This window comes from Ruditapes philippinarum, unplaced genomic scaffold, assembly GCF_026571515.1.
Source record: "Ruditapes philippinarum isolate M1 unplaced genomic scaffold, ASM2657151v2 ctg7388_1_1_1_1, whole genome shotgun sequence".
NCBI classification, from domain to species: Eukaryota; Metazoa; Mollusca; class Bivalvia; order Venerida; family Veneridae; genus Ruditapes; species Ruditapes philippinarum.
This window is the reverse complement of record NW_026863121.1, coordinates 71,576-82,986: the sequence shown is the minus strand read 5'-3', so window position 1 is coordinate 82,986 and position 11,411 is coordinate 71,576. Positions and strand designations below refer to the sequence as shown.

Genomic DNA, 11,411 nt, shown 5'->3' with positions numbered 1-11,411 from the left:
CCCTGCGACCTTGACCTTTGACCTAGTGACCCCAAAATCAATAGGGGTCATCTACTAGTCATGACCAATCACTGTGTCAAATATGAAGACTTTGTGATACATACTTTTCAAGATAATCAGCGGAAACCATTTTGACATTTAAAGCCCATGTGACATTGACCTTTGACCTAGTGACCCCAAAATCAATAGGGGTCATCTACTAGTTATGGCCAACCACTGTGTGAAATATGAAGACTTTGTGATACATACTTTTCAAGATAATCAGCGGAAACCATTTTGACATTTAAGGCCCCTGTGACCTTGACCTTTGACCTAGTGACCCCAAAATCAATAGGGGTCATCTACTAGTTATGACCAATCACTATGTGAAATATGAAGACTTTGTGATACATACTTTTCAAGATAATCAGCGGAAACCATTTTGACATTTTAAGGTCCCTGTGACCTTGACCTTTGACCTAGTGACCCCAAAATCAAAAGAGGTCATCTACTAGTGATGACAATAACTAGGTGAAATATGAAGACTTTGTGATACATACTTTTCAAGATAATCAGCGGAAACCATTTTGAACATTTAAGGCCCCTGTGACCTTGACCTTTGACCTAGTGACCCCAAAATCAATAGGGGTCATCTACTAGTCATGACCAATCACTATGTTAAATATTAAAGACTTTGTGATACATACTTTTCAAGATAATCAGCGGAAACCATTTTGACATTTAAAGCCCATGTGACATTGACCTTTGACCTAGTGACCCAAAATCAATAGGGGTCATCTACTAGTTATGACCAACCACTGTGTGAAATATGAAGACTTTGTGATACATACTTTTCAAGATAATCAGCGGAAACCATTTTGACATTTAAGGTCCCTGTGACCTTGACCTTTGACCTAGTGACACCAAAATCAATAGGGATCATCTACTAGTCATGACCAATCACTATGTGAAATATGAAGACTTTGTGATACATACTTTTTAAGATAATCAGCGGAAACCATTTTGACATTTAAGGCTTTTGTGACCTTGACCTTTGACCTAGTGACCCCAAAATCAAAAGGAATCATCTACTAGTGATGACCAATCACTGTGTGAAATATGAAGACTTTGTGATACATACTTTTCAAGATTATCAGCGGGAACCATTTTGACATTTAAGGCCCCTTTGACCTTCACCTTTGACCTAGTGACCCCAAAATCAATAGGGGTCATCTACTAGTGATGACCAATAACTAGGTGAAATATGAAGACTTTGTGATACATACTTTTCAAGATAATCAGCGGAAACCATTTTGACATTTAAAGCCCCTGTGACCTTGACCTTTGACCTAGTGACCCCAAACTCAATAGGGGTCATCTACTAGTCATGACCAATCACTATGTTAAATATGAAGACTTTGTGATAAATACTTTTCAAGATAATCAGCGGAAACCATGTGGTCTACCGACAGACCGACGGACGGACCGACGGACCGACAGACAGACAGACAGACAGACCGACCAACATTAGCAAAACAATATACCCCCTCTTCTTCGAAGGGGGGGGCATAAAAATACTAAACTAATAACAGTAATTTCAATTATAAAAACTAATCAATAAATAAATTTTCATACGCAACAAAGAGAATGATAAAAATAAAAGTTCAATTTTGAGCCAGACAAGGAACATGGAAGTAACAGATGCGATTTATTTAATAAATTAGGCAACAAATATGCATTATCCGAAATTGAAAAGTGATTAAAAAAACAACAACGTTAATGAATATACTATGAAAAGAAGATGAACCAAGACAGATGTTTCATATATAAAGTACATTTGCATTACCCAATATATACCGGTCAATGCTATATTTGGAAATATGTGTATATTTCTAAAGTTAATATTTGCAAACACACCGTACGATTAAATTCATATATGAGACAGGTTATAGTACATCTTTGTTTTATGAAACAAAAAAAAGTATGATGAAGCGAAAATTCAAAGCACCTTTCTTCTATTCCAGACATATTATTGTTTTACAAATTTTTTAATGAGAATCAGTAAAACACAACATTCTTTCAACTATTCCGCATATGGCACGTAATCAGTATAAAGAAGTCCATATTTGGCCACAAGATAGACGTTCTTATGTATAAAACGACATTATTATTTCTGGGAGATAAGTCAGTATATAGCCTCGAGATAAGGATAAGGTCACATGTGCCCTATTAAGAAGTGCATATTAGACCATGCATATCCATGAGATGAATCCATATGTGACAAGAAAATGAGTTCATGTATAGTCAGGAGATGGGTCAGTGTACGACCATTAGATGGCTCTATGTGTGACCAGAAGATAAGTCCATGTACGGCCAGGAGATGGGTATATGTATGACTGTTAGATAAGTCTATGTACTACCAGGAGACCATTCTATGTATGGCCGTTAGATAAGTCTATGTACCACCAGAAAACTGGTCTATGTATGACCGTGTGATAAGTGCATGTAGGACCATGAAATGGCTCTATGTATGAACGCAAGACAATTTATGTACAACCAGGAGATGGCTCTATGTATGACCGTAAGATAAGTCCATGTATGACCATGAGGCGGGTCTATGTATGACCTTAGGATAAGTGCATGTACGACAATACGACGGGTCCACGTATGATCAGAAGATGGGTATATTTATGATAAGTATATAGGTCAATATATTTACACATGTTTCTTGTTTCGCCCGCCGATAAGAGCTAAACTTCGGGATTTGTGGAAGGTATCGAACACAACTTATCAAAGTGTCTAGAAAGAACAAAAGAGTTAATATTAAAATTGCGTTTTGTCTCCTTCGCAGTTTGTCTAGCCAAAACTAGCCTATTTAATACACTCGTCCTCCGCAAAGATTGCATCGGCCATTGTCTCTCTGAAAAGTAATACAGAAAACTTAATGATCTTAAGTTCAACAAAACGCACAGCAATATGTTAAAGATTAAATAATTCAGCAAATATCTTTAATTGAAGAAACTAAGATCCTGTGATGCTAACAAACTTTAAATCATCCTGTTTTGCTATGTAAACGAAAAAAAGATTGAATAAAGATGTTGAAGCAATGCGATTATTATGATAAAAACTATTATAAATACGACATTGTAAATTATTAGATAATTATACATTTAAACAGAAAGCAAAAATGAAATTGCAAACGAATAACTTATAAATGTATGTATAAAGTTATCGCTACCTATGTTGTATGAAGCATACTAATAAAAATAAAACAACGAATAGGCTGCTTTTGGTATTGTCGTACTTAGTGCATTTCTTAAAGCTACAAGACTTGTTTGTATGCGTCCAGTTAGTTTTATTACAAACAAAGTCGTTACAATCGTTGAATTTAATTTTATATTCACCAAGTTTCAATCCGCTATTTGTATTCTTTGTACCATCTCTTTTTGAAAGTAAATATGGACTCGAGGATGAATAATTTACTTTTCTAATCCGAACACTTGTCTGTGAGGAGAGGGCTTAAATGTAAAGTTACCATATCTTATGTAAATGATTATCATAATGTCATATCAAAATATGTGCCAGTTGGAAAATTAACAGTACAAAATATATCACTGGCAGTGCATCCCCAGCAACCTTCACATGTACTTCCTTAAATACTTTACTTTTTAAATTCCAACACGCCATTCAATATTGTTTAAAAATGTAGTTTTAAGCGCATTTGCCATTAATATCTTAATGTAGTTTTAAGCGCATTTGCCATTAATATCTTATTTATTGAATTCTTACTTTGAATGATAGAAAAAATGATACGAGACACACCTAATGGCACCCTTGGTCGCTCCGGTCTAAATAGAGCGCCAATATGTATCTTTGGCACAATACAGGGTTGGTTAAAACGTCTTCTTTGAAAAACTGAACCATTAGAAAAGCTAGGTCTTGATGGATATTTAATTGACCGACTTTGTACACATATTTTCTTTTCGTAGTCAACAGCATCATGTTCATATGTTTTGCACTTGACGCCTATAATTCAAAGAATATAGTATTTAACATTCATCTAAGTTTTGATGTGCTTTTCTTTCATTTAAATTTAGGTAACGATGCTTAATCTTTCAAAACAAACTGTTAGATTGTCTTTTAAAATTATCATCATTAACATTAATTTGTTGAAAAAATATAATTTTAAAATAACATTAATGTACATCTAAATGTCTGATTACTATCATTAACAGAAGATGATCCTGAATGCCAACTGTGTATGCCTTCGTCTTCAAATTCTTGTATTTCAGGAACTCCATTGATAGACGTTGCTTCTTCAGATATAGATAAAAATCCACTCTCGGTTTCCCTAGAAGATTCATTACATATCTGTCTGTGAAATATAAAAACAGACTAGTAAAATAAAAGTAACGAAATAAATCTTATACGGACATATTTATTTGTTTGATTTTAAGTTGCGCTGACGCTGTATATACGAAGATTATCCAGCACTACTGATGAGGGAAGATCTCGGGAGCCCCTTCGTGCATTATTTCAGACTCAAAAAGGCACTTGAGTAGAACCACCAAGCTTTCATGAGCTAGATGAATTGCTCCATTACATGTTAGATTCCTAAACCCTGATGGGATTCGTACCAACTGCAATGTGAGGCAAGTGATTAGATGTCGGCTACTTTAACCACTTAGTCACGGAGGGACCTAACAAGGTATGCTGCTGCTTGTGATGTCAGAGCAGGTACCCGATGTAACTTATAACATATACATGTTTACTCATTAATAAAAGATCAGTCGTTAAGAAATCAAAAGCATACCTTTTAAATGTTTTAAAGGGTTTATCGTCCCTGCGTTCAAAGTTTTTCAAACTTGGTTCTGTCTTGTCTTCATAAATATCTACCGAAACTGGATGTGCTCCATCTAAATCAAAGCTCTTTACGTCTTGACCTACAACTTTGAAAACAATATTCTGTCACATTATTTTTAGATCAAACGTGCTTTATCAAATATAGCAATCGAAAACAATATGTATTTGTATTAACACTTTCGAAGTCTTTTCCCTAATATTATACACATGAATATTGTTTTGGTATGTATGACATAAACAAATTAACAAATGTCAGCAGATATCAATATTTGTAGATATACTTACATTTAAAGTCTGTCAAGTCAAAGTGTATTTCCATCTGGCTATGAAATACGCATTTTTCTTCATATGTTTGATGTGACAGTCTAGGACATCTATACTCTTTTGATAGCGAGCCTGAAATATAAATATGTGTATGGGAAGTAAACTCTTAATTGTGGTCATTATATCCATTAAAAGAGTGCTCAATCAAAATTTATTCTACTAAAACCCCGAGTGATGTTTTAAAATTCATCAAAAAATATTGGTTTAAAAACCGATATTAACATTGAGTATTAAATGTCAAGTACCTGCTTTTATTTCATCGACGATGCGTTCATATCCACTTCTTCGCATTGCTATCAACACTTCATCCATGGTGTCAACGGATAATCTATTAATAAAAAACTGTGCTCTTTCTCGGCGACTTGTCACTTCTTCAAAATCATCAAAACGTAATTTTCGTGCTGTCACTATCGATATCCTTTGTTTCAAATGAAGAGGATCAATTTCTTCAACAATATGATCGTTCATAATATTAACAGCTTGAAGATCTAGAACAAATAATACAAAAGTCGATTTAAGAAGTAAAATTAGATAAGTAGTTCAACAAAAGTTCATTGAACCAGTAAACACATGAAACATGGACGTACCTTAAACAATCATGAGAAATTACAACTGATCATTACAAATGAAGAATTTGTAAAATTGTTAATCTTTTTGTGATAAAAATGAATAAAGTTCAGCAACTTTACCTCTTTCCGATGATTCTATGCTGTGTTTACCAGACACAATCACATCCCAAATGTATTTTTGTGATTCTTTTAGCTTATTTAAAAACCACGTTATATCGTTTTCCTCTCTAAGATAACGGAGAAACAATCCAACTCTTTCTTCTCTAACCTTGGATTCAAATAGTTCAGTTTTTAACTTGTTTGAAGTGTTTGCTTCTTTTTGAAAACACGACAAATGGAAAAATCTTATGTCTAACTCATCCAGAAGATAATCTTCGTGCTTCCATATATCTTCTTTGTCTAACTGCATCATTCTTGATTGGTCATCTAAATGATTTGAACTATTCCAGATAAATGATTTAACATACTTTTGAATATTTCTGTCATTTAAAAAATGGTATTTATACAAATTTTTCGTTAGTTAAACAAAAAAAAATAGAAAACAATCTATGTAAATGTACGAGGGCATACAAAAGAGCGGCTATGAATCTGTATAGAAGCTCCGTTTATAAATTCTTTCATAATCAGATAGATGAATAAAAAATCAATTAATTTGTGTATGACGTAAAAGGAATACGTCTCCGAAGTGCAGTTATTGTTTCAGACATAGTGTTCAGTTTGAAAAAGTATTTACTGATTTTAGTTTTACTGATCATTGTTACATCATTCTTGCTCAGATGATATACATGAGCAATGGCATGAGAGTCCTTTCCCATTTCAAAAGTTGTCAATTTAACGGATTTTCATAGTAATTGCCATAAATCATAAGTATGAATATTTATATATAAGGATAACAAAAACAATAAAAGATCATAAACCAACCTTTTAATATTGTCTTGATAACATCAGGACTCATAGACCTCTGTATGTATTTTTGTAAGATACAAAAGTATATTTTTGGAGTATCCCTTTGAAGAAGGTAATCCAATAGATAGTCGATCCGCTTTTTAGGGACTGATCGCCGCATGAAAGACTCAAACTGTTCATACCCAGGTAGCTTAAGTTGGCACATATTTTCCAAAACATCATCAATATCTTGTATGTTTTCTTGAATCAGATTGTAGTTACAGAGTATGCTGTTCCGATTTAGTGTGCAAAGACAGTCTGAAAAGCAATTGTTTAATAGTTTTTAGAGATATCAAAATTTTAATATTACACATACCAATATCAACATTGTTTTTGGTTATGAATTACATAGATAACAAGATCGTTATATTACGCTTAAAACTGAGATAAACTCGATGTGCGTTCTTTACCATGACAAAGTATAGACAGGTCACATCGACATATCTATTTTGTACATGAAATAAGCTGCTAAAAAGTTTACTTACCATGTTCTTGTTGTGCGCACTGTTCATTTCTCCTTTCATATACATGAATTTTTATTTGCATCTTTGTCCCTTGCATTTTCTTCATTTGTTTCAAGTCTTCTTTATCAAGAAGTGAAATTATCCATTGCTTTGCCTTGCCATCTTCACATGCTTTGATAATTCGGGAAAGTGAGTCAGAACCCTTCGTCCTTAATTGAATTACAACTGAGGCAATTGTTAATTTTTCAAAACTGCATATACATTCCTCGATCATGTTTTCGAGCCAGTTTTTATATTTAGATTGGTCGGAATAGAAATTATGGACACAATTGCGTTCTATCTGCCGAAAATCACAATTTCCTCTTTTTCCTTTAAGATGACATCTCACTTGCACCAAGGAATCAAGTTTCACTAGCGGCACTAAAGTGATAATAAAATTGCAATAAAACTGTGATAAATGAAAAAAATGTATGTACAGTGGTGTAGATGTATTTACAAAGAACAACATTCATGCAAATCATAAAAACAGGAAATATCATTAAAATATTATTAAAATTACCATTTGAAGAAATATCATTAAAAATATGATTAAAATTATTACCGTTCGTAGGGTTCCGGTGTGATCCATTCTCGTATTCTTCAAAGATTTTTGGATAAAAATTGATCATTGGAAGAATAAGCTTTCTAAGACAAATCTCATTATTTGTAGACCTGACAGCCAGTTTCACTTTATTCATATAAAATGAGATCCTGTCCCTCCTAAATGGATGTTGTGATATGTCCTCATGTTCGTCAAAAGTTATAGCTCCCTCAGTTATAAGATCATCAATGAAGTTTCTAGGGTCAACGTTTTCAAAAATACAACTCTCCATTTCGTGAATGAAACCTTTCAATTGTGCATTTGGTATAGTGTCTTTTACATTGAGTTCTGTAACAATATCAACAGATAGAAAAGTTCTGAACGGGTTACGTTTTTATGAATTATTTTATGCAACAAATCTTCATAACAAAATAGATATTTATTTCTCCTAAAGTATAATTATATGATATATTTAATATTTTATGAACTACATTATGATACACAAACAAAAGATTGATGAAAAGACAGGAAAAAAAAACATCTCGTTAAAATAAATATTTCCTTTGGAACAATGCTTATTTAGAAACCTGAAAAAGGTTCTGTTATTTTGTCTACTACATAGCCTTGGTTTGTGCGTATAAGAGACTTCTCAAACTGCTTCAAAATCTTATCGTTGTTCCATTTAGCAATCTTAAACACATGCTTCACAAGAATATCAACCCTCCTTCTTCTGTTTGTAGCTGCATTACACTTCTCCAATATTTCGTCGTCTATTACTTCCAATTCATACAGATAATCTTCAACTTCCTTTGGATCTATCTCAGACTTGAGAAATTTGTAGTGAACGCAGAGTGCCTCGATTGTAATTTTCTGAAAGAAAAATATGTAAGTTTAAATATATAAATCAACCCTAGGTTCAATTAAAAAATATATTGTTTTATTTAAAAACAAACACAACGTTTCGACTCAAAAGTCTTCACCAGGTGTATTTGTTTACAGGAATTGTTTTAAATGAAACAGACAAAGAAATATAGCAATTAGGACTTAAGATTAAAAAGTAAGATTTCTCTTTACTGCCGTTGTATAAGCGTAAATGGTAAATGTATGTTTTCAGTTAGTAGCACATGACTCATGGTTTCCGTAGCCATCTTTGCATGATCAATGTTTGGAAGCAGAAACCAAATCAGATACCTCAATCTTAATAAACATTCTATGTCAAGAAATGACAAATGTTAAGAAAGGTATTGAACTATATCTTCCTATGGATGAATATAGATTTTAGTGTTATATAATAGATATAATTCAAACTTTTGCTTCTAATATCTACCTACATTTTGTTTGTATGATGATTCAAAAGTATTTGAAGAGCCCAGTTCAGAATAATAATCTGAAATAATAATTAGTTATTATGCTATTATTATCATAAACTGTAAAATACAATGACATAAACTGTAGTCTCTTGCTAGATACACAAGTCTGCTCTTATATCTAAATGATCCTTTACTACCGACTTCACAATTTATTTAGTAATCAATAACGCATTTTGTACAGTAAAATTAAAATGAATTTTAAATTCTTCTTAACAATGTCATTTTATAAGTGTTACATATAAATATGATCTTAAAATTTACTTACCACCATGAGATGTACCAACGCGAGATGAATAACCACTGTCGGCTGAAAATAATGTTATCAAAGCTAAAGCTATTTATATTTGAAATTAAGCAAATTGTATACATTTAAAGGGTGTAAAGCGGTAGCTAAAATTAATACTTCTTTACTACAAAAAAATATTAAATGGTTATGTTCTTTCGCTACCCAGAGATATGTTTAACCTAAATATTTTAATGTCTTCGTTTAACGCACATGAACTATATGGGGTATCAGAATGACAATATACTGCTAATGTCAGTAGATTTAGCGATATTTCTATTCTTTTTCTTAATGTAAAATGTTAACAAAGTTTACAAAGAAATATTTTACCCGTTACATGCTGACAATTTTAGCGTTATATACTTGAATTTAATAACTATTAGAGCTTTTATGAGCACGTCTTCTTGAATAACATTAACAAATTAACATTTTCAGAAGCAGTTGGTTCGTAGATAAGATCGTTTCCGTTCCTTACCTAGCGAAACGTAGCGGAGCGCAAGTTACAATATGATCTTACTGAGATTTACACATTGTCAATAGTAAAAAACATAGTAGTATTGTAGGTTGTTTTTTTGTTCTGATTGATTTTTAATTATTATATATGTACGCATACATTTGATAACTACAAGGCAGTTAATGTTATTCAAACTTATTGACGGTATTATTATGTGTTACATACCATTGCGATTGTAGCAGTCTGATCTTGGCGCATATGTGTTTCGATGTGATTGTTCTGGACTATAAAATCCTGACTGTATTCTGAAGCTGACAAGGACGAACGAATTTCATAACCTACCAAGTTTTAATCCATACATAATAAAGTATATATATTTTTTAAAAGATTGATTAATATGTGTTTCTCATTCGGTTCCACTAGATTAATTATGTACATTTCATAAAAGGTTAGCGTGATAGTAAGCGTTTATTTTTCATTTATCCGTTTAAAAGATAAAAGTGCTTCAATGCATTTTGAACGATTTCCCATAATTATTGAACAAGCTATAAGCTTAGACGAAAGAATGTGAGATAAAAAAAAAGAACAGGACCCAATACAAGTCAGTAACATGGAGAGGTCAACTGTTGTATGAAGGCAACATTGAAATTCTGTTTGTCTGATACTGATACTTTGTTATAATGATATGTAATTTCAGTGATTTACTTACTCCAGATAACACTTGTGTTACTTGTATTAACTTGTAAAGCTTTTTCAAGTGTCCTTTTATGTTTCGCTTCGTTCTATTAGTATGCATTTACGGAATAGTTTTGATATTTCAGTGAAATGTTTAAAAAATTGTGGTCTCAATACAAAACAGACAGAAAATACATCTCCATAAGGCTAAGAATTAAGTGATATAAAAATAATAATTTAATACATAATATAATTTTTATCTCTTAATTTCGTAATTAAAGCGGCGGGAAAGGATTTTTTCATATACATTGCCTTTGCTTTTGCGTTTGAATACAATATACATATATTTAATATTTACAAAATTAACCTAAAGGAAGTTCAATTGAATAGTCAAATTATATTACATTCTGATCTTATTTGTAATTAAAATGTTTTTTTTCCCGTCAGGTGCTATCATCAAAATTAAATTTATGATAAATTTATAAACGTTGTGTATGAAGGTTTCCAATATCAAACATTTTCCTATTTGAAAAGATTAAAGCCCTCAGAATTTAATTTTTTTTCAAACAGTTGACCAAAAATACTCGAATTTGTAATATGTTAAACGCTTACATTGCAGTTAAATCTCTCACACTGTCCATTGTGACCTTCACATCAGTCTTTACCAGACATCATCTTTTGTAACAAAACAAATAACATTAATCTTAAACAGTATGAGCTTCCATTTTGACAGTTATTATATTTTAAGAAAGTGACCTAATAATTTTCTGAAAAGTGACGTGTTTTATCGACATAACAGGTTCTTCTCTATTTCTTTCTAATTTTGGAACACATTAAAAGTAGATATACGTGTCCTCTGAGAAGAGCCTTTTAAGTGAATATGAAAAACATAACAAACATTAGAA

At 32.1% G+C, this 11,411-nt stretch overlaps 1 protein-coding gene across 1 annotated transcript; it reads right to left on the bottom strand.

Moving 5' to 3' along the window:
- Positions 1-1,494: 1,494 nt before the first annotated feature.
- Positions 1,495-10,709, bottom strand: LOC132721195 (uncharacterized). Its single transcript, XM_060705453.1, has 16 exons — positions 10,702-10,709; positions 10,057-10,142; positions 9,360-9,401; positions 9,056-9,111; positions 8,312-8,594; positions 7,746-8,072; positions 7,166-7,564; positions 6,657-6,938; positions 5,856-6,161; positions 5,412-5,654; positions 5,128-5,238; positions 4,793-4,928; positions 4,203-4,354; positions 3,802-4,005; positions 3,384-3,497; positions 1,495-2,899 (listed from the first exon to the last, which is right to left on the bottom strand). Exons 1-16 carry the CDS (start codon positions 10,707-10,709, stop codon positions 2,730-2,732), a joined length of 2,919 nt encoding a protein of 972 aa, XP_060561436.1. The 3' UTR covers positions 1,495-2,729.
- Positions 10,710-11,411: the final 702 nt, after the last annotated feature.